Here is a 22847-nt window from a genome sequence, read left to right on the forward strand (position 1 = left end):
GAGCCACGCTTCCATACGTAAATACGTAAAAGGTGATTGGAGAAAATATGTGGGGAGGTTGTTTTTTTTTTTTGTTTTTTTTTTAATGTAAGTATTTTTAAGAGAACTCTAGAATCTATCTTGTCTTGGTTTGTTGGATAATGTTACCGGAAAAAGACTCAGCAGTCCTAAATCTCAGCTGCACACAGAACACTAATCAAACGCGCTAGTGTAGTTTTGACGTAAGAAACGTAAATATTAACTCATTATTTTTCGGATTCGTTGTTTAACGGAATAAACAGAGAAGCATGCCGTTATTTCCAGCCCTGAGGTGTCCCACTGTCCAACTCTCCAATGGTCTGGAAATCCCAATACTTGGATTAGGTCTGTATTACGTTTCAAATGTGAAAGTTAAAGTTGGAAGAGTCAAAAGAAAATGTTTAGAATGTGTTCTCATATTAAATTGTCTTTGTGTTTTTTTGTGTTATGTGTTCATGTTGTCTAATTTGTTTTGAAAGGCAAGTTCTCTATCCTGTCACTTTCTGTTTAGCATGTTATACTGCAGTTGTCCACTGGGGGCAATGAGAGCGAGTTCTTTTCTGTAGGCAGCACTGTTCTGAAGAAGAAGAAGAAGAAGAAGTGGAACCAGTAAATTATCAATAAAGTGAATACCGCTATCTGACGAAAGGATGTGTGGTCAATTGTGAATATAAGTATTAAACAAGAAAACGCAACATAAATTAACATCATTTCCAAGAAAAGTTTATTTGTAATGTTCTAGATATTTATATACGTTGTTTGCAAAGCCACTAAATAYRTTGCTGCGAAACAATTCATCGGRATCGATACTCATCCAGAATTGTGATTTTAACAACGTTTTTGCTGAAACACATGAGGGTGTTGGAACAAGCTCGCTTGCTAATATATGAATTGTAAATCATTGTCCAATGATTTACAATATTTTGAGGGAAGCTTATATTAGGTTTTTGTCAAGGTTATAGAATTCATAGCACATCTACGAGTAATTTGTTTACAGCTTAATTAATTTGGTGATTATTTTTGAAGTGCCACAATTAAAGGAACTGAATGTATATTATAACATGCGCAGTATTATAYTAAGTGTAGCTTTTTGTTGGGTCTTTTTGGTATTGGTCAGATGATTTTTTATTTTTTTGGCTTTCCTAGGCTTTTCTCTGGAATTTGCTTAATTCCTAACAGCTTAACAATCATAGAACTATATTTTTGCACCAAGACTGTAATTCCCTGTCCTTATCTCGTACTATAGCATGCTTTAGCCATTCCTTGCAAGGTTTGTGGAAAAATTTATCACATTTTGGGTCTCTCRAGAAATAGTCAAAGTGCTTCACCCTTAACAAATTTGCATTGTAAAGTTGCCAGGACATGAAGCTTTCAGATATGATGTGCTTTTCCACCTGACTTGTGGCAGACCAATGGGAGAAGTCCTTGGCCCCCTCATTCTCGATGCTGTTGTGCATCATCATCAAGAAAACTTTTTTTTTTTTAAAGATTTACATTAAAAGCCTGCAAGTCAAAGACAGTAAATTCTCAACAGTATTTCTTTATTTAAAAAAATCTGAGAGATCAAATCTTCATTGAATGCCACAATGYTCTGCATCTGYTCTGTTGCCTCTGTTTCTTCAGGTGCATGTTTGGTTTCCTCATCAGAGAATTTATTTTTTATTTTTTTGTATTTTGACTATCAGGTACATCTCATCATGGCGGATACTCACATGATGCCATCCTGTACGCTCTCACTGAATCTGGTATTCGCCACCTTGACACAGCAAAGCGCTATGGCTGTGAGGAGAAGCTGGGCAAAGCTATCAAAGAGAGCGGGCTGCAACGAAGTGAACTATGGCTCACTAACAAACTCTGGCCTGGGGACTATGGATACAAAGCTGCACAAAAAGCTTGCCTGAACTCCTGCGCAGCAATGGGGGTTGAATATTTTGGTATGAGGTACAATTGATATAGCTTTGTAAGACAAATGTAATTTAGTCAATGTGTTGTCACAAAGCTTCTCTAAAAACCAGCCTTTAGTAATGAAAGTTAAAATAAAAGTTTGCTTCCTTTACTGTCTTCATCTTTTACCTAATAGTTTCTGACATCTTCTTGTTTGATTTTTGTTTGCATGTGTAATGGTTAGGTTTTCTCTCTTTTTTTAGATCTGTACCTGATGCATTGGCCGGAGTCATTAAAACYTGGTTGTTCTAACCGAGAGATTAGAGCTGAGACATGGAAAGCTCTGGAGGACCTTTACAAAAAAGGTAGAAGGACTAGATGTAAAYATTAAACTGATTTCACGGGGGCAGCATGTTGCAGAAACTTTGCTCATGCTGTTAATTGTTGCACCTTCCTGAGATTTTCTATCACTTTGGCTACTTTTAAAACACAATTTGGAATATTTTCCGACTCAGATACATAAAAYGTGTTCTATAATGAGTAACTATTCCAGGGGAAGACTTGTGAGTCGACTGATTTCTCAAGCCTATGTATCAATCCAAACCCAGCCTAGTTGAACACAACAAATGTAATGCATTTACCTAATGACCTCCAGAGATCACAACCCCACTCAGCTAGCTCCACCARTCCGTCAGCTTYGTTCAACTTGTTTGCACAATTGTTTTTTTCAATTTTAGTTATGACTTTAATTACTTTACAGATGTTTCCCAATCACAGCACRRACTCTTGTGCTTTCTTCTGTCTTCTGGAATTGTGTCTGTAAAGCCAGAACACAAACCTAGACGTAGCGCAATGTTACAGCTATAGTCTGACTTTATCATTGCAGGGATTTGTCGTGCTATTGGGGTGAGTAATTTTTTGGTCCACCACCTGGAGCAGTTGAAGGAAGACTGTAGTGTGGTGCCACATGTTAACCAGGTAATTTTCCCTTTCGTTCAGTTCATTTAAGTTTATTTATTCTTCAATTAGAGGATTAGATTATATTAATTATATTATATTATATTAGATTAGATTAGATTAGATTCAGGATTGGTAAACTTTTAAAATTGTTGTCCGACTCCCTGCAATATTTTCTTTTAATGGTCCTTTCACAGATGCTTCAAAACATTGCTATGCTCATTTAATAACTTTGCTAGGTGGAGTATCATCCTTTCCAACAGCCCAAACACCTGATGGAGTACTGTCGGAAGAATGGGATAGTGTTTGAAGGCTACAGTCCCCTGGCCAAGGGTCAAGTCCTCAATGATCCTGTTGTACAACAAATAGCAAAAAAGCACGGACGGACGACTGCTCAGATCTGCCTTCGCTGGAGTATTCAGGTAGTCGCATTGTCTCGTTGCTGCAGTAGTTTTTGTCTCTGCTTGTTGTTAACCAAAGTTATATTTTCTAAAAAATTATTCCCCAGAATGGAGTTGTCACAATTCCAAAGTCCATCAAGAAGAACAGGATACAGGAAAACTGCCAAGTGAGTTATGAGCCTGTTGTCTTTTGAGCCTTATTAACATCCATACACTGAGGAAAGATCTTGGTCCAGTGAACTAAGGATGATATTTCTGTCAATTTTAGAGGTTTACCTTCTAAATGATTGGATCTTCACCAGACTCTAAAATGATGTAATCTAAATGGCACAAAACAGATTTAGCTTACAATAAATCACACTAAAGATTTCCTGTTTTAGCCCAGTTAGGATGTCATAATTTCAGTTTTCTAAGTTCAGAAAAATGAGTACGATTAATATTTTTAGTTTTCCTCAATTTCAAAGGTTTACATAAAACTTAGTACTTGTCAGAACCACSTTTTAAACTGCAAATCTTGGGTCAAAAAAATTGCATCTTTCTGCAAACATCCCTCAAAGATTTGATCAAATTGTAGCCCATTCCTCCTGACAGAACTATTTTGAGGCATTGCCTTAAAATACACCCAGAAACATGCCTAGATTTATTAAAAATGTTGCAAGTTAAAATCAGAACCTTACAAAGTAATTTAAAAGACATAGTGATCTTTGGCCTCATCTTTAAAATTTAAGTAATGGGGGGAAAAAAAGATAAAACTTCTTATTCTAGCATTTATTTTACATTTCACACTGTTGTATTTCACTTTCTGCCATCTTGTACACAGGTGTTTGGGTTCCAACTCGATGAGAAAGACATGGTTGCTTTAGGAAAGCTACATGATGGACGGCACATAAGTTGGGATCCTACAAACGTGGATTGAAATTGACCAGGAAAARCAAAAGGAAGGAAAGTCCTGGTAATAACTTTGTGAGTGACAGCTGGGGAAACGGTCTTTTCATAGGGGGGCACTGATGAGGATTTCCTTCAAGTCTTAACTTCGCATGACAAAMTGCATGGGAATTCAGTGTGGTTAGYAGGCTTTTTGTAGTTTTACCTCCTTTAAAGTTTCGTATTTAAAACGTGACAATTTCACTTTTTTAGTATTATTTGAAGWCGATTATCTTCTATAATTGTTGTAGTACTTCCATCATTGGATACATTTTTAGAATAAATCTTCAAATTGTGTACAGTTAATGTTGGGAATAAATTTTATGTTTTCAACCGTATCAATTAATTTAATAAATAATACTCTCATATATTTGGTTTTCAAAGTCTAAAAATCAAGACTATAAAACTTACCAGGAGTAAAATACAGTTATGTGCTTTAATATTTGGTACATGATCCTTTTGTAAATGCCTGCATCTTWWKTGATGGGACTTAAAAGTGTTAAACATTGAAATAAAAATAAAAGTATGTTAAGTGTGGCAGTACCGTTTCATATTTTGCAGAAATTTAGTAAAAACTCGCTTTTATGCGAGTTGTTGAATGATCTAGAACACAGTTTATGCCATAAAAGGTTCAAATTGAACCATCGGCCTTGATAACAACCCATACTGGATCTGAACAGAAACGTCTGAAGCGCCAACTATTGGGGAAAAAAAAAAATATACAGGACTGTGTGGAACGTTGCTGAAGTTACACTGCTGTAACTTCAGCAACTCCTACATTTCTCTAACTTTTTAGGACACAAAAGGACGAGAAAAGCCTTAGTTAGCAATATCATTTAATCTTTCCCCCTCAGAATCACTGTTGCACATAAGTTACATTTTGTTTTTTGTTTTATTTTTCAATTTCACAGGTTCTTTTTTCCTTTCTTCAAACTTCCAGTTTGAGCTCCCTCTCGTATCAAACAAACACAAAAAAAAAAGAAAGCAGATTGTATTATACAAAAATGCAAACCAATTTTCACACAGTGAATTCTCTTACAAAGTCATAAAATGGCGTATTAATGGCTACATCCACATTGGAGGAAGATAATTCTAGACATTCCTTAATGGAGTATAATATACATATAAAAACCTTTTTTTGTCTTTTTCTTGCTGAAATCAAACCTGTACCTTAATTTAAGAGATATTTTACAAGGGAGTAATAATATAAAAATCCATTTGTGAATTTCCTCAGAAAGTCTGAGAATAAAATGTGAGCCTCAAACAGCAGTAACAGAGGTCAGTGGTCAAGGGTGTGGGTGGTTGTTTTTTATCATCAAAAGGGTGTAGGCAGCAGTTTCACTCAAAACAAAACACACAAGATTGAAATAAACATCTTTGCCATTTACTATAAAGTAAACTTCCCTCATACAATCACTGCACAAACGCTCTGCTAAGTGGATAGGTGTGTTAGGCTCATTCAGACCTGCGGTGACCCACCAAGCAGAACAAGCTTTTTGGTAGTTTTGGCTTTCTCAAACTTAGAGCTCTCATTGGTACGACTCTAAATTGTGATGTGTTCGTTCTTTTTTTTTTCCAGATCTAATGCTCCTTGAACAAATAATGTAAAAAGAGCATTTCAGAGGAAATGAAATCTAAGAAACTTCCTGGTTATTGTCACTGGAGCGGTAGTGGGGCGAGGGGGAGAGAAGACCCAAACCTGTTCTAAAATCTTAACACTACGACCAGGTACAGCACAATTAAAGGGGAGTAACCAAAACAAAACAAAAAAAGGAAAAAAAAAGAAAAAAAAAAAAAAAAGAAAAATGAGGGTACGTTTCCTACAATACAATCTAGCACACACGAAAAAACATCTCCATATAAATTTTTCCAAAGTTACAGATTTTTGTCTTCTTCGGAAGCATATTCTATAAAGAACAACTTTGTTTGAACACAAAAGATTTAAGTGAACACACATCAATGCACACAGAGGTCCTTCGTCTGGAAAAGGATAAAGTCTGTGTTGGCAACCAGTGGACAGAAAAACAAATAAAAAAAAAAAAGAAACAAAAAAAAAAAAAAAAGAACAACATTTAGCTGATTCTAAGTAGAGATCATTTAATATAAATGCTGAGCAAGTAGAGTAAGAGGTGGCACATTAATAGTGCTTTAGTATATTAATGTATGTATACATACTCATATGTATAAGTGAGCTGTGTACCTAAACAATAAATGTAGCAAGGAGCAGCCTGAGGCTTCCAAGTGTGGATGGAGAGAAAACAACATCGCTATCCTTGTGCTGACAAATTGAAAGAGGCGCCCTACAACACCTGATGTTTATGCCTTGAACTGAATTCATCAGTGATCAGGGATTTGTCCGTCAGTTTATAAGCAAAATGAGGGCTCAATACAACAACTTGACCCAGAGCAACTCTATCTTTTTTTTTTTAACCGTTCGAGCACATGAACTCATGCTAATTGTTTGCAGAAGGCAGAGAGCTCCGTGTTGAGAATCAGTGGTAAACAGTTCATCTGTTAAAGAAAAGAGCTATCGCAGTAGTAACGGTGGTGACGAAGACAGCAAGGGATGGTAGGACCAATATTAAATTGACTTTTTGGTCAGTCGTCGTAAATGCACTTGAGGACAGTTTGGAAGAAGCAGCAGATTTGTCTCTTCAGTAACTGACGCTGCTGTTCTTCAAGCTGTAAACAGGTTTTTGCAATCCATTGTTGAGCCTCAACAACAGCAAGGTTTCCCAGGATTAGCAGAAAATGCAAATATTCTAAAGAAAAGAGGACACGTTTTCAGCAATGCTTCATAAAGTTTTCGGGAGGTAAGCTGCGCCGCCCAAAATTGTAACAATGTAAAGCAAACAATCAAAATTAAGCAAAAAAAAAAAAAAAACACAAGGGAAGGCAACTTCATAGAAGTTATGTTAACAAGTGACAAGATAATCCCAATGGGGAGGCCTCTGTGTGGCCAGAAGARAAGCTCTGGTGAGGGAAATGCTTTTGAATTTTTWAAAAAAWTTTTATTAGCCTTARTACTAGAAAAATGTCATACTTTATTATGAGCCAGGCCTAGCTGTGCTCAGAAACGCAGGCGAAAGGTGCTGAACGTAAACCACGTCAAGGTCACACCGCAACCAAGAGAAGCACCAAATATTTCCCTTATCGAAAAAGAAATCTCATCATCAACACAACTGCAATCTTTAAAACAGAATGCTTTCATTAAATAGATACTGCTTTCAAGTATGAAATAGAAAAATTATGTTGTTCATAAAATAATAAAAATTATACTTCCCGAAGAAATGCATTTCTAAAAAAAAAAAAAGCACCTGACGTGTCCATTTTGGCCGAATAAAGAGTGAAATTTATGTGTTTTCCCTCCACAGACGTCTTAGTCTGGCCAACCTCTCGTTACTATTTTGGGGGTGAGCGCCGAGCCACACGTTAGCTCGTTCCTATATTAAAGTCACATTACAAAGCTCCTTGAAATGAATGTGATGTGAAAGTGCTTTCTAACTGGTGCACCTGTGCATGTAACCGTTCAAACTACAAGTCTGGCCCTACAGGCAAACGACCTGCTTTTTTTTTTGTTTTGTTTTGGTTTTTTGGTGGGGGAGGGGGGGTAAGTTTAATTCTGCTTTTATGGCGTTTTATCATGCTGTCATCATCACCACCATTTATTTTTCTTGATGTATAAATTTTGAGCCTTGTTAATCAAATACCAGTACAAAAAAAAAAAAAAAAAAAAAAAAAAAAAAAAAAAAAAAAAAAAAAGAAATAACACACAAGAAATGTTATTATATGCTCTGGTTTCCAGGCAAGGAAAGTCATAAAAAAGCTCATTCACAGAACAAAAAGAAAGAAAATCATCACGGCAGATACTGCTCATCTTCTAAATAGAATGGGTGTATGTGTGCCTGTGCATGCTTTTCAAATGAGCATCTTGTATGCATTTGTTTGTTTGTGTGTGCGTGCGTGTGTAAGTGTGTGTACATAAGTGTGTGTTCCTATGAGCAGGAGTGGACAACGCCATTCTTCTGCATCTCTGAACCAGCRACAACTGGATCAGAACACATGCTCAATGCAGCCGTCTTATTGGTCAGCGACAGCATGGACCCGCCCACTGCATTTTCTTGCAGACTGCTGGAGCCGTTGGATACTTCGCTGAATGAGAAGTGGAGAAAGAGCTGTATAAGCACATGTAAGAACAAAAGACAGAAAAGATGCAAGAAAAAAAAAAAAAAGACATTAAAAGACACCAATTTCTGTCATGGTGTCTTTATTTCCAGGCTGCCATAACTTCACAACAAAATGATTCCGATACATAGCAGCAGAGGGAAACAATCAACTACCTCCAAAACCTGAAAGGGGAGGTTGAACAGAAACTGCAATGACTTAATGTAGAATTTGGCCATCTGATGAAAAATTAATGTCTCTTACAAAGTTGAGCTAAGGTTATACTCACCCGAGAGCCAGAGAGATTTCTTCCAGCTGGTTCTCGTGCTCTGGTTGTCCATTCTCTGCAGGCTGCATTTTGTACTGTTGAACATCATGAGCTACTTGGTTTTCCTGCAATGGAGAGAAACAAAAAAAAACAAAAAACAGTAGAGGTGTCAAATAATGTAAGGTTTGTCAAGCATCTGTACTTAGGTATTCATTTTTCTGACAACTTCTTATTTTTACTCCTTATATGTTAAGACAAATATTTGTGCTTTCCACTCCTTAGATTACTTTCATGGTGGGGGAAAAAGAAAATGACGTGAAGCCATTTTAAAATGTCCACCTCATGGACAGAAAGCTTGTCAAAATGGTAGTAACGCAACAGTCAGATGTCAAAAATATCAAAAACAGAAGAAAAACATGAATGAAGTAACATTGCAAAATAAAGGAAAAACAAATTCTGAGGCTTTCCCCATCAACGGTCTTATTTAAAGGATAARACCGCTGATATATTGGCTCATACGCTTCCACGTTGTCTGCTCAACGAACGAACRATTTGTGGCAAATKCAYCGTTTTATCAACCATGAGCTTCTGCCGTTCAAGAACTTGCCGTCAAATCCTCTAAAACACAAATAGGTAAGCTTGTATGTTTTGGTGTTATTTAGTAGTAGTCATCTGTGTTGTAAGGCATTTTGTATGACGAAAACTTTTTTAGTATTTTAGAATTAATTGAAAGTCATTTTGTATTATTGAAGGTAAAATAACTTTTTTTTTCTTTTTGTACTTGGGTACAAAATTTGTACTTTTATACCTTTACTTAAATAAAGAAGTTCAATCTGTCATTTTACCAGTTTTTTCATACAACTATTTGTACTTCTACTTCAGAAGAGAACGTGAACACTTTGAACACATCTGCCCGTCAGCTTTATTAGAAACCAGTCATACACAGATACAGAAAGTTTCCTACCAAAGCCATCTCTCGGGTCCTCTTGCCAATTTCTCTCTCCACCTGGTGGAGCTCCAAGCTTAACTGCTCATTGGAGACAGCTGACACACCGGCACCCCCTACTRGCCATTTGGGCTGCGGTTGCTGTGGAACCACTGCAGCTGGGCCCTGGCTGGGTTGCACAGGCTGGACGACCAATGCGCTGGCCTCCCTCTGCAGGAGCAAAGAGTTACTGGCAGCCTGCAGCATTGAGACAAAGTAGGTAAAAAGAGTGTGGAAACAGGAAAATGTGGGCAAAAAAACAACAACAACAAAAATCTGCCGCAAGATATATAAATTTAAACATTTTCATAACTTGATTTCATTCTCCTTTTTTCACTTTTAAAGCACCACATTACTCTAGCTCAGCTTCAGACCCATCCTACATACCTCTATGTTGTGCATCTGGGTCTGTTGAGTGATCTGCTGATTGACCTGCTGCAGCTCAATCTTTAGCTGTTCTCTATCTGGGGTTGTCATGGGAAGGCTGTGAAAATACAACGAACTGGTTTAACAACATTTCAAAGTCTCAAACTTACTTAAAGGAACTCATAAGACTTACTAAATCRCATCAAAATAACTGAAAAATCAACAGAGGTGTTTGGGGGGGGACGAGGGCTCACCGCTCAAAGTGTCCCTGAGCTGAGGAGGCAGTCTGGTGGGAGGGGTATGAAGCTCCAACCCATCCTCCATGACTTCCATATGAGTAATCTACAGCAGGAAGATGATGATATTGACAAACATCAGCCGATATCGCTGATATACTGGCTCATACATTAATTCAGAGATTAATTGAACTCATGTACCCGATAAGACAAAAGATGAATTCCTTACAATAAAAGGAATTGTAAGGAATTACAATTCCTTACAATAAGAAWCAGTTAAGATTCTTATCATCAGTTAAGAAAAACAATTTTAGTGACTTTTTAGCGTTTAGTCGGATATCCAAATTTAAATCTTACCAGGCATGGTCATGTGTTTAGAGTTGGGGTTCTGGAGAGTGGCAGCCATAGCTTGCACTGGGCCAGTGGTCTGATAGCCAGTCTTTGAAGTGCGGGAGATGGCGCCGAAGCGTGACACAGTGGGCTGGGGGCCAAAAGGTATAATAGGGTCATCATCTTTCACTTCTGTTCCCCTGCGAGGGGCCTCCAATGATGGCTCCCTCTGACCTTTATCGTCCACATTCTGACAGAAACAAAGAGGAGACAGAAAGAAGAGATAATCAGATCATTACATGGAGCAAAACAAAGTCCATCGACATTAGAGCTTGAATTAAGGGTTCCTTAGTATAAACTGAATTAATGTGTCAAAAAGAAAACTTGTTTCACATTTCCCACTCCCAGCAGAAATAACTAGGAGTCACTCATCTGAACGTACCATCATCTCCATGGTACCAGGAGCCATAACGTTCTTGGGTTTGGCATCCTTTGAGTTAATATAAGAGCCAATGGTTTCGCAGGACCAGGGCGAGTACTGCCCCGCGTAGTCGGGCTCTCTGCATTTCATCGTTTTGGAGCTCTCGTCGCCATACTGCAAGCAAGAAAACAAAGTTATTAWTAAARACWAATTCTACACTGTCTAACAATGAGCTCTCGAGCATTTTGACTCAGTAAACATGATTGCTTTTTGGAAGTAAACAGCGTAATGTGAAAGTAGAAAATTTATACTGTGCTAACCTCAGGGGGGTAGTCGCTGGGGAAGGGATGTGAAAGAGTGGGGGAGGCAGCAAATGGTGGAGGAGAGATCACCTTCCTTTCTGCCAGCTGAGATAACAGTTCCTGCCGTCGTCGGTGGAGATAGTCCAGGCTGGGCTGTGAACCGCTGTATTGTGACCCCTTATGAGCCAACACATACAAAAATACCACTAGTCAACTCCAGATGGCTTAAACCACCTGCATTCAAAACAAGAAACATYCACAGCTGACATACCCTGACGTAGGTCCTCATAGGTGGAGGCTGGGAACCCGGAGGATAGTAGCCGTCTGGGGCATATCTGTCCCGGGAACTCACTTCTTGGTGGTAGAGAGAGTTGGCCTGCCCCGCTGAGGGGGGCGGGACATCGAGGGGATCCCTCTGAGACGGATAAGGCTGAGGGGGCGGGGGAGGAGCGCTGTAGGCACCGTGGTGACCTCTGTCATAGTGAGATGGGTGGGAGTAGGGAAAAGGTGGGCCAGAGTGCTGGGAGGGGTAGGGGCGGTCCGGAGCGCTGTAGCCACTGTAAGGGTCGTGGTAAGGGGGTCCTGACTCACTCGGCGGAGGGGGGTTACGGATGTATTCCCGGACATACTGTGTTGGCTGTTGGTAGGGATAACCTGGGAAAACACACAAAAAATGTCAAGAACTTATTTTAAGACCACAAAATATAGATCTTTACCATCCTGGTTTAGGTAAAACACACCATTGTGCTTTCCTGATCATTTATTCTACAGTTTACAGAACAGTAGTTGTCAAGGGGCTTTAAAGATAAAATTCATGTGATATTCTTGAATAAGTCAAATACTTCTACAACATTAGGTGAAATACAATACAAGGAGCTAATTATATTGTTTTACTCCCATTTTAGTTTGTTTAAAATGTAGAATCAATGTATACTACTCTAGCTTTTCTGGCCCATGCAGCAAATGAGAACTTAACACTCAGCAAAGACTCTGTTGTTTCTCTTTATTTTACTGTTGCTTTAAATTGACAGATTTTCTTGGGAAGTAAAACAAAAACCACACATTTTTCTTTGACAAGATTATTTGAACACCYTTTTAAACCTACCTCCTGGGTACTGTGGCGGCTCATACTGAGAGGCAGGTGGGGGACGAATGTCATATACGTCACGGGGTTGCGGTTGAGGATAAACTGGAGAGCCCCTGGCGACCCCGGGGATATGCTTGACCCCTGTGAGGTGATCTGCTGGTATCCTGGGGTGAGCCATTGCATGAGGTGGCAGTGGTATACCGCTTTTGGGCATGGGGTCCAGGCTAAAGGAATGAAGCATTTCAGCTTTACACAGTGCACCATGTTCTTCTTTGGTTACAACATACCCAACAAATCTGTACATACATAGAAATCAGTGTAACTAAATGGTGCCGGTCAGTTTTTAGGCACTTACACATCTGGTGGCGATCCAGGAACACTTGGACTTCCTCCGTCCATCTTGGCAGGTTTAGACAGCAACTCGTATGGGACTGTATCGGTGCCCCGGGCGACTAATTGGGGCAAGTTTGGCGCGCCGCTGCCATTGGTGACTGGTGAATGCTTTCTGGTCACCGTTACATCAGGAGTAAGGCCGTCATCTGGAAACACCACTCCTGAGCGACCCGCCATGCGCTTATTCATCTTACGATACCTGGTGAACAATAAAAGGCTTTGCAAAAGACCAAACAAAATGCTGTAGAGATAGTGGATAAAGGTTTAACATATTTACTCACTTCTCTAGTTCTTCCTGAGAGTGGGCAAAGGTACAGCTGGCGCCACGAGGACAGCCGCCTTTCTGCTTCATGTCACGACACATGTATGTTTTATACTTGCTGTGCTGAGGAGGCTGAAGAGAACAAGACAACATAACCTTTGTGTTCATGGAACAACAAGTAAAAACTTGTTGTCTGAAGACGTTTTGACATATTAAATAGGCAAAACTTTCAATGTACAAGGAAAGGCATTCGGTTTTTCGGTCAAGTCTATTTGAAGGCTAACCAACAATCAATAAAACTAGGACAGACCAAAAGTATATTGCAATATTTACTGAACAGCACAGATTTAATGCAGATCAGTATTTTTTTTTTAGGTTTACTTGAGTCTTTAAAATAATTATAAAACACTGACCTGTTGAGGATCAGCTCCTTTTTTGCTGTGGTTTTGAATGAAATCAACCAGGCCATGGACTACTGTTTTCACTGCTACCAAACCCTTCTCAAGCTGCTCCCATGTTGGCGGAGGAGCATCTGAAACATTGGATATAGAAAAAAAAAAGAGAAAGAAAATGAGAACATTCATGAAGTCATTAGATTTAGACAAAACTACACATTATTTGTATGGGTTCTCAAAGAACTTAGCTGACAACCACTTAGTAATAACTTTCACACTAAAGTTAGTCAGTTTTTTTGTCTATGAGGTGTTAAACATTTAAGTGCAGAGTTGCAAGAAGCCATTTAAAATGAAACTGAAAAAGCTGAAAAAAGCAAGACAAGTTTAGCAGGTACCGTGTGGCTAATGGATTATTGCACAGTTACTCTGTTTTACCCTTCTGAGATTTAAACTTACACTGGCTACGATACTTCTACTGTTTTAGTAATGTTAACAATGCCAATGACAAGTATCGATGCAAAATACAATAAAAAAATCCATAACCAACTTCTCTCTGTTTCATAATAAAGACTAAAACGTGGTCTTCCATCACAATCYCATAATTCAATTAACAGAGAAAGGACAAATGTTAAATGCTGTTTTTATATTTCATGTTACAGTCTTTGGAACAAAATCAGAGCGTTTGAAACACAAAAAAACAATGACAAAATTCTGATTGGTGCATCTTTATTCATCTAACTTGCAAATTTCTAAAAGCAAGACAGTTGACGTTCGCGTGCTTCTTACCGGGACTGGGATCGATGTTTGCCAGCAGCTCTAAGTGGGGTCGTAGTCTGTTGAGGTTGGCTGGGTCCCCAGTCCTTTGCAGTGCAATTGTCAGCTCCTGCACACTTTGAGCAAAAGATGCCGGGGTCTGCAGCTGCAACGGAAGAAAAAGACACAGAAAATAATGGCGTGCAGAAATCTCTTAATAACTGGCCTACTGTGACTACTCGAGTCAAAACTATAAATAAAGAAAATAACTGCTTTGTCACATACCTTATCTATGATAGACTGCATGTGTGACTTGTGTGACTGATCTCCATACAACAGAGAAGACCACTGGTCAGGCGCGATGCGCAACCCCCCTTCCATGGCGATCTGAACAATCTGAGAGTCATGCTCCCGCCGCAGAGCCTCRTACGTACGAAACTCCTCTTTCAGCTGCATGAGAGATGAGTCTTCATCCCGTTTGGTTACCTTAAGTCACAGAAGAGGGAGAATATTTTAACGTCCTACATTCAATACAGTATTTTCTAAATAAATCACAGATTGTTAAAATCTTATTTCTGCGTAGACCATGTTACAGATATGTTGAGTCAATCAATCCCATTAAGCAGCACTAGAGTAASTCTTGTTGACGTACCTTGAAGCAGGAAGCTCTATAAAGCAGCTGTACCACATGGCCTATGCTGGTTTTCGAGGCCTGAGGGAAGCGTGGTTCAAGCCTTTGGACTACAAAAAGAACCAACACTTTTCTGGACAAAGCAGAACCATCTTCCAAAGCGAGGAGAACCAACTTCAGGGCTTCCTCCTGCATTGCTGGTGTCAGAGAAGAGACAACGGTGATCATTTTTGAGTAACAGTGGATTTTCAAAGGCTTCTGAAATTTTAATTAAACACAAGCAGAATAATTTACTGTCTGTGTGGCGGTGTCACTTGACATGTAACAGACACCTACCTGGGCCAAGAAACTGACAGCCCCGTGCACGAACAGCGGCCCACAGATTAGAGGACAGCTGCTGGGGATTCTGGTGCTGCAAGATGAGTTCGGTGACAGTTCGCTCGCCAAGAGAGCGCGCCGCTCTCATGGCTCTGACCCGTCCCTCCTCCTCCACCAGCTGGCAGTGGACCAGAGTTACCAATTTCCTCTGCATGGGTCGACTCAGCATGCTTTGGGCTGTGCTGCTCAGACCCACACCTGGAAAGATATTTAATCATACATTTCTTACAAACTATTCGCATCTAGAATCTCCAAATCTAATAATTTTAATCATGGTACACAGCGATTTTCTCAGAACATGATATACTATATAGTACTCTTAATAGGCTAGATAAAAATACTTATCTGTCAAATGATATCAACCTCTAAACCTGTGATTCCCTCATTGCRGCATCTTTCAYAATTTCTCCTCAGCAATAATCTCACTGGTTATTTCTGAGATTCATAACTGCTGTCTTACAAAATATTGATGAATCATTTTGTTTCATTCAGATACTTTGTAATAATAAGTTAGAATGCAAAAAGCCAATTTTACTTTTGTTACAGAGGTTTTTTTCTATTCCAAGTGTGTCCAATCGTTCAATGTGCAGTTATTTCTCAATCTCATGTTAAACATTAACTTGGCTGAGTTTCTAAATGTTATTAAATAAAAACAGTACATCGAGGCTTGCATAAAAGCAGCCATTACATATTTCTTTAACGTGTTTAAGATGTTATTTGTATAAATTGTCTGTACAAGKTAAATACAGGKATATGCCCTGTAATTAGAAGGCAAAAGAGGCAGAAAGCTTAAAATATTTTTACAGAAACACAAAACTTGACTTTTTTAGGTTCTTTGTATAATTYCCCATTAAACAGAAAAGCTAACATTTTGAACAAGCTGTTATTTTCAGTATGAAACAGAAACATTTAAAAATGTAACTGTTTACATTTTTAAATGAAAAGAGTTTCCATGTAAATTTTGGCTGAAAAGTAGGTTATGYTGAATGAAGGCATCAAACAATAAGTTGGTTACCTCGGGTGTTGCTGAGGGGTTTGAGGTAGAGGGCCAGCTCCTCCACACACTGTCTAGCCACCTCATAGTTCTGAGTGTCCTCCGGACTTGTAATCAAGGCAACCGGCTGAGCCTTGGGAACCTGGAGGAGAAAATAAAAGAGCAAAATTTGGTCACTATGTAGTGTGTTATATGTGTTTTGCGCAGAAAATGTACTTACAGAGCACAAAACTACTATTTATGGAAACATTTTAAAACAAAGAAAAAACAGACCTAATTGTATGTCCGTACAAGAGAAGGTTTGCATCCTTATAGTAATAGTAGAATATACTTCAGAAGCATTTAACTTATTACACCAATCCTGATCGATCTTATAGTTTTGCTGTGCCGATAATTAAACTATGCTCCAACATCTAATTAGCTTAACATACAAATATTAATGCAAATGATATTAATGATGACCACCCAAACAGTTACCCCAATCATTCTGATCTACAACTGAGATTATGACGGTTTATTAAAATATTCATTTTTGCAAAAAAAAAAAAAAATGTGATAGTAAAATTTGTAAATCTCACATTAATTGCATAAATCTGTTGAGTATAATCCTTACTAAAGTACAACATGAAAGCTGCCTTTGTCATCATCTGAAATTATGTTTCTGAAGTCAGGTGTCAKTTTATCATCTATTATTTTAAAGCCTAATGGTAAAATGTGCTTCTTTTACACACCACCTCTAATAAACCTCTGTCGAGTTTGGGAAGAATGCAATTAATTAATAATATAATGCGATCCTCCATCCCTGGCACCTTAAACCCAGCAGGCTGAAGACCTACTTACTGAAGGTCATAACATTTGTCTGTTGCCACGGTCACAAAACACTTTCCGACCAAACCTTGTTCCCACATCAGTGTGATATGWGACATGAACAAGGCAGCAAGGTGGTTAGAGATCGAACCACCACTGCTGTTCCTCTGTCCAACAGGTAGTGTCAGAGTTGAGTTGATGAGCAGATGTGAAGTGAGCAGAACCAGAAGTAGAGCTCCTCTCCAACTACACTGTTGTCACTYGTCTGATTCCACAATGCTGAGTTAACAACAGCTTGAGCAAACATCAACAAGGCACTAAACTAACTTTGTTTGTTGTGTTTGAACAACCAAAGAGGAAAAACGCGAGCTCCACAGAGACATTCTTCTTTCCTTGATAGGTAACTATATGGAGCAAACTGTGGTGTGTTCTTGTATATTTTGGAACATGTTTAAAGGTTTTTTTTTGTTTAGCTGGTACAGATCATATAATTTAAACCATTTAAAGATAAAAGACCAGAAGTTCATATACCATAATTAACATGACAGTAAGTTAAAGTGATGATAGAGCATAAGATTATTGTTTTGTGCAGATTGTAAGAAGAAAGCCTCATTCAAAAAAAAAAAACACCGTTAGACAGAAAAGTCAGACTGAAACAACAATTATCCATCATCAGACAGACAGATCTTCAATGTTGAGTCACATGAACTGAAATAACAGACTGTGWACTACAATTACACATTCACCTAAATTCTAAAAAAATAACCCAATTTATCCACAAAATATTTTCATTGACATTCGTTTTTCACAAAGCAGGTCACAGCTCACCACTCAGAATAATACATTTAAACAATACTCATTTGAGAAAACACTGCTTCGTCTGCCAGTGCATCTGTTGATATTTGTCAAGAAGGTTGTTTTTAAGTGAAAGAAGAAGAAAATAATAAAAGCTTTAACTACCCTGTTAAAACATTCCTTTTACGTTGCAACACAACATCAAAAGACCACAAGGAACCAGAGAGCTAGAGAAACATCCTAACCATTACAAAGTCCAGTTTAAGGTTTTCTCAAGTCATGTAACACAAAAACTCAGGTTTGTTGAACTTGCTTCACAGAATACATTTCAGGAAGATGTTTTAGCTTTACCTTAAGCAACTGCAGCTCAACTGTGAATCCCAGCTTGAATTAATCCATGTGATAATTGCTCATACTTGGATAAATACTATTGTGTTTTTATGCCCGGTACTGTTACTGCGGGGGAGGAGGTAGGTTTAATCCATCTGTCTTGTGTGATAATTGCTTAAACATGAGAGGACCGTCACTGTTTCGGTTTCTATTTTCTTACAGTTTTAACAACTAATTTAACACAGACAGTTAAAATGTATCCGTTTTTTAAAAATGAGTAGCTGTAATATCTCATGAGGTAATGTCTAATTAAAATGAAAGCAAGCCAAAAATGGAAACAAAYATTAAAAAGCTAGACACGAGACAGTCTTGTATAATTTCTGGCACTAAAGTTGATATACAGACTGTAATTTGTTTTTGCTTTGTGTTCTGGTGGGAGGGAACAGATTGTTTTAATCAGTCCATTGAATGCRTATCATTTTTAAAAGACAAAACGGTGACTGTACTGAGGTTAACATTTTATTATCTCTTCAGTCCCAATCATGAAAAGCATATAAGATAAGACAAGAAATGTGTCTTAATTGCTCAATAGGTGACCAAATTCACTATGTGAAATTTGCCCATTATATTTTTAAACAATATGTTGTACACAAATATTGCATTTTATGTAGTCCTGACACGGTATAGAAAGGGAAGCTGATCATCTATTTTACTGATTATACATGAACTAAGCAAATTTCCATAAAATTGGTTTCCTGACGTTATAGTCACACCAACTTATGGCTCTAATGTCCTAACATGTTACCATCATTCATTTTGAATCTATTTTTGCAACATTAAAACATGACTATAGATTGCTTCAGCTTGGGACAGTACACACACTGGATCCTATTACTAAAATATAATTTATACAAGTTTTACATGGACTTATGTCAAAGCATATTTATTAACTGAGAAGGAGAAGAAAATGTACAAGGAACTTCTGTACATATGTAACTAGGGACATTATTTAGTCAGTCTGGTATCATATAACGTAGCATCAGCACACACCATCACCTGGACTGCATCTGACAAAACATTAGTTTTACGATTGATGCACTGAGAGTTTCCATTACGGCACTACCGACGCCATCAGCTGTGCCTCAAGGAAGAAAAAAAACCCGCTGTGCCTCACCCTGCTGATTAAACATTGCCTCACAGAAATACAGCTTTACACATTGTCCCAGCACTCAGTAAACCAATAAAATACAGTTCATTGCTTAATGAGGTTAAAGGAATCCCTTTAATGTGTTGTGTAAAAGAGTGTCTTAAGCTGTTCTGCAACCCCAATATTACCTTTAGGGCCACACATTGAGAGGATCTTTGCACAGACAATGTGAACTGCTGCACTTGTTTGGTAATGAMTGACAAATCCAACACAGGCTCATGTCTTACCTGGCCTCCCACCAGCTGCAACAGGGCTGTGTTCACAGGTAACTGCTCGATGTCTGTGCTGATGGCCGTCTGGTCAAAGGGACAGGCCTTGCGGTGCAACTTGTTCAGGCACATCTTGCACACAGTATGTCCACAGCCCAAGCTGATGGGCCGGCGAACAGTCTCTTCAAAGGTCTGTGTGCAGATTGGGCACAGCAGAAACTCTGTCCATTGTGGCGCTTGCACAGGCATGGTTATATGTTGGTGGGATGGGTGTGTATATATAAATGTAAGTAAGAATTAACACAAAGGAAAAAAAAATTATAATAATTATATATATATAGATATATGGAAGATTCCACTGGAATCAAGATTTGTTTTTTTCCGAACTAAATCGTTCTTAAATGTCCTCACACATTGTGGATGGTGGATCACATCTCGTGATGAATACTGCAGGAGAGGAAAAAAAAGAAAAGAGGATATTGTTAAGATCTTTGGTAAATTAAACGATTTAGCAGACATGTCAAAATGTTGTGACAACTCAATCAACTCAACTCTTTCCAAGCCTACAAATAAAAATATTGTCATGTTATGCATTTTACTTGCTCTGTTTTTAATTCCCATTCATCACATAACCAAGGCTTATTGCTGCAGTTTTAGTTTAACAAAACTAAATAGTCTAAGAGCTAACGTTTTCAAGTACCTTTATTCCAAAAAGAAACTGATGTATAATGAGCACACACTATGCAGTTTGTATCAAAAGTTGCACACATAAACTTCACAATTTGCTCATTTCTACATTGAAAAAATATGCAAGCTGAATGCCTTTATTCCATGGCAGAATATCCTTTGTTGCTGTTTCTAATGGTGAAAATGTAATTGTATATCAGTTATCACTAGCTTTTGGTGGAATAAGAATTCTATTACTAATCACATTTACAGATGTTTATTCTARCCACTAAACTGGCAAAACATCCACTGGCTAAACAAAGTATTCATTTTTTTAGATTGTGGGTCATAATCTTCGTTTTATATTTACATTAAAGGCCATAAATTATTCTTGAAATTAAGCTTTTGGTTYGTTTTAAAYCAGCAGATTATCCTGGTATATTTTTCAAATCTTCTTTTATTGTCCGTGCAGATGAAATAGTTTTTCTTCACAGACAACACTTTTTGAGCAATTTGCTAACATCTCTGATCATATGTATCTGAAAACTACAATCTAAACAAGTAGGTTTACGATTTTACCATCGTATAATATAGTAAAATTACATTTTCTCTGGCGTACACAGCTCACCCATTACAAACCAAATATTAAATATAAGAAGACATGCTTAAAATCCACAACCGAAGTGAACGAGAAAAACAACAGCTGTGGGGCCTGCAAACAGGAGCCTGTAACTACTATGACTATGGACAAAGGATACCGAGCTAGCCGTCACCGAAGTCCCTAAAGCAAGATGCCAAATCTCGCCTTTAGGAAGTCGYAACACTACGACTTCAATGTTGAGAGTTTGTGTAATTTATTCGATGAGCATGACACATAAGGTTTTTGTGTTTTGTTGTAAATGATTCTGTGTATGTGACAAACTAAGCGACTCGCTGGCTAACTACTAGCTAAGTAGGCTATGGGAGGCTAGTTGGCTAGCTTAGCTAAAAAGTAAACGGCGTTAGTTCAAAGCAATCGATTTAACTGTTTTAGGCATTGGTTTATTTGGCTATAACGTAGTTATTATCCTCAGTGTCACTGTAGACTTCAAATTCATATTCTGTCGAGAACTCTAGTTGCTATATATATCTTTGGTCAAGAAAACGATAGGTAGCAGATGAGTGGTAGACTATCGTTTGACTTGCTGTGATATTATGTAACGCTAGCATCTGGCCCTAGCAAACAAACATTTAATGTAAATGTATTTGTGCACATAATGGGCASCCATTTCAATACAATATGAAATGATATTTAAAGTTCGCGTTATTGAAATGCGTTAATCCAGTCTTAAAGATGTTTAATTGAACGCTTCTTGTAAAAAGAAACACCAAGGGCTAACAGGCTAACGAACAAATGTTAGCAACTCCTCCCTTTAGCTAAATATCTTTATGTCTGCTACTAACCATCGCTATGCGTCATTAACTTGACTAAACTAACACTATGGCCACTAATGTTAGTTTCACGTGATAATAAAATGATAATTATCGTTACTACTCACTTATTCCAAATGACTTGGAAGTATTTCATCTTTCTTTACAAAACTGTTGCGATATTTTCCTGCCATGTCGACTGTGCAGCTTCGCTGCTGCCGATGTTTCGGGGAGGTGCACTGTCAACAGTCCTGCTAGCCGGTTAGAGCTAGCTGGGCCCGGACGTGTTTACGTGCGTGTGCTTGTGCGCGCGCAACCATGGTCAATAGCGCCCTCTGTTGACATTGGACGACATGCACAACTAAAAACTGAGACATGGTGGTTCGTTTTAAATTGTCTTTGTGGCATGYGACAGAAAMCAGCACAATATTTATTTTCAGGCTTACTAGGGGATACTGATATTACAGAACAGTATTTATTAGTATACGTAGTAAAACATTGTTAAATGAAAAAAAGACAACATATTCTAGAAAATATGAAAAAAAACGAATGAAATGTGGACAAACAAACGAAGGTAAGTGAAGTGCAAAGAATTTTATAGGAAGAGACAATATCACTTTTGTTGTTTTTGTTTCGCTTTGTTGGATTTTCACGTGGGACAGATAACCAATATGCTATCATTTGACACTATAGCCCCAGCTAACAGTCAGCCCTAAACAACTCAGGCATTGGTCTGCTATAGACCAAAGTTTTTTTATTTTTTGTAATTTTCAAGGAATTTCAGAAAATTAAACTTTGTGAGTCACATTTTACAATAGTGACATACAAAGATCTGGTCATATTTTCAGGTGGGCTGCATGTTRCACAGTTACTGTTGCCTTKCAACAAGAAGGTCAAAGTTTCAAATCTCAGCCTTAGGGTCTATTTGTATGGAATATGTGTATTGTGTGTGGGGTCTCTCTGGGTACTCTGGATTCCTCCCACTGTTAAGGTAATTAGTGTCTYTAAACTGCCCTTAGATATGATTGTGAGAATGCATGCTTGTCTGTGCACTGGGTCTCTGTATTGCCCTCTGACAATCTGCTCAGGGTGTATCCCGTCTGTCGCCCAGTGACAGCTGAAGACAGGCACCAGCAACAATTATCGTTAATGACAAAAGATCTGAGAAAATAAGATCAATTGCACAAGAACAACAAAGATGTGTGGATCTGTAAAGGAAGAAAGTTGTTTTCCAGTGCCATGTTGAATAGAGTTGTTGAGGTGACACTCGGGTA

At 38.2% G+C, this 22847-nt stretch overlaps 2 protein-coding genes across 3 annotated transcripts; one reads left to right on the forward strand and one right to left on the reverse strand.

Moving 5' to 3' along the window:
* The first annotated feature begins 48 nt into the window (after window positions 1-48).
* Window positions 49-6234, forward strand: LOC103479409 (glyoxal reductase). The gene is made up of 7 exons (XM_008433811.2): window positions 49-363; window positions 1704-1952; window positions 2166-2267; window positions 2789-2880; window positions 3099-3281; window positions 3368-3427; window positions 4081-6234. The coding sequence occupies exons 1-7, from the start codon at window positions 288-290 to the stop codon at window positions 4174-4176; spliced, it is 858 nt and encodes a 285-aa protein (XP_008432033.1). The 5' UTR covers window positions 49-287; the 3' UTR covers window positions 4177-6234.
* rc3h1b (ring finger and CCCH-type domains 1b) lies at window positions 5004-22844 on the reverse strand. Of its 2 annotated transcripts, none has more exons than XM_008433814.2 (20): window positions 21702-22844; window positions 19516-19944; window positions 16171-16291; window positions 15114-15353; window positions 14799-14974; window positions 14432-14632; window positions 14180-14312; window positions 13412-13530; window positions 13018-13130; window positions 12699-12935; window positions 12362-12567; window positions 11528-11910; window positions 11275-11433; window positions 10976-11128; window positions 10561-10783; window positions 10222-10309; window positions 9989-10085; window positions 9581-9772; window positions 8638-8741; window positions 5004-8336 (listed from the first exon to the last, which is right to left on the reverse strand). In XM_008433814.2, exons 2-20 carry the CDS (start codon window positions 19744-19746, stop codon window positions 8180-8182), a joined length of 3333 nt encoding a protein of 1110 aa, XP_008432036.1. In that variant the 5' UTR covers window positions 19747-19944; window positions 21702-22844; the 3' UTR covers window positions 5004-8179. The 2 variants fall into 2 exon arrangements, with proteins under 2 accessions (XP_008432036.1, XP_008432035.1); XM_008433813.2 differs by having other exon boundaries at window positions 9581-9799.
* Between the last annotated feature and the right edge of the window lie 3 nt (window positions 22845-22847).

This window comes from Poecilia reticulata, linkage group LG17, assembly GCF_000633615.1.
Source record: "Poecilia reticulata strain Guanapo linkage group LG17, Guppy_female_1.0+MT, whole genome shotgun sequence".
Classification (NCBI taxonomy): Eukaryota; Metazoa; Chordata; class Actinopteri; order Cyprinodontiformes; family Poeciliidae; genus Poecilia; species Poecilia reticulata.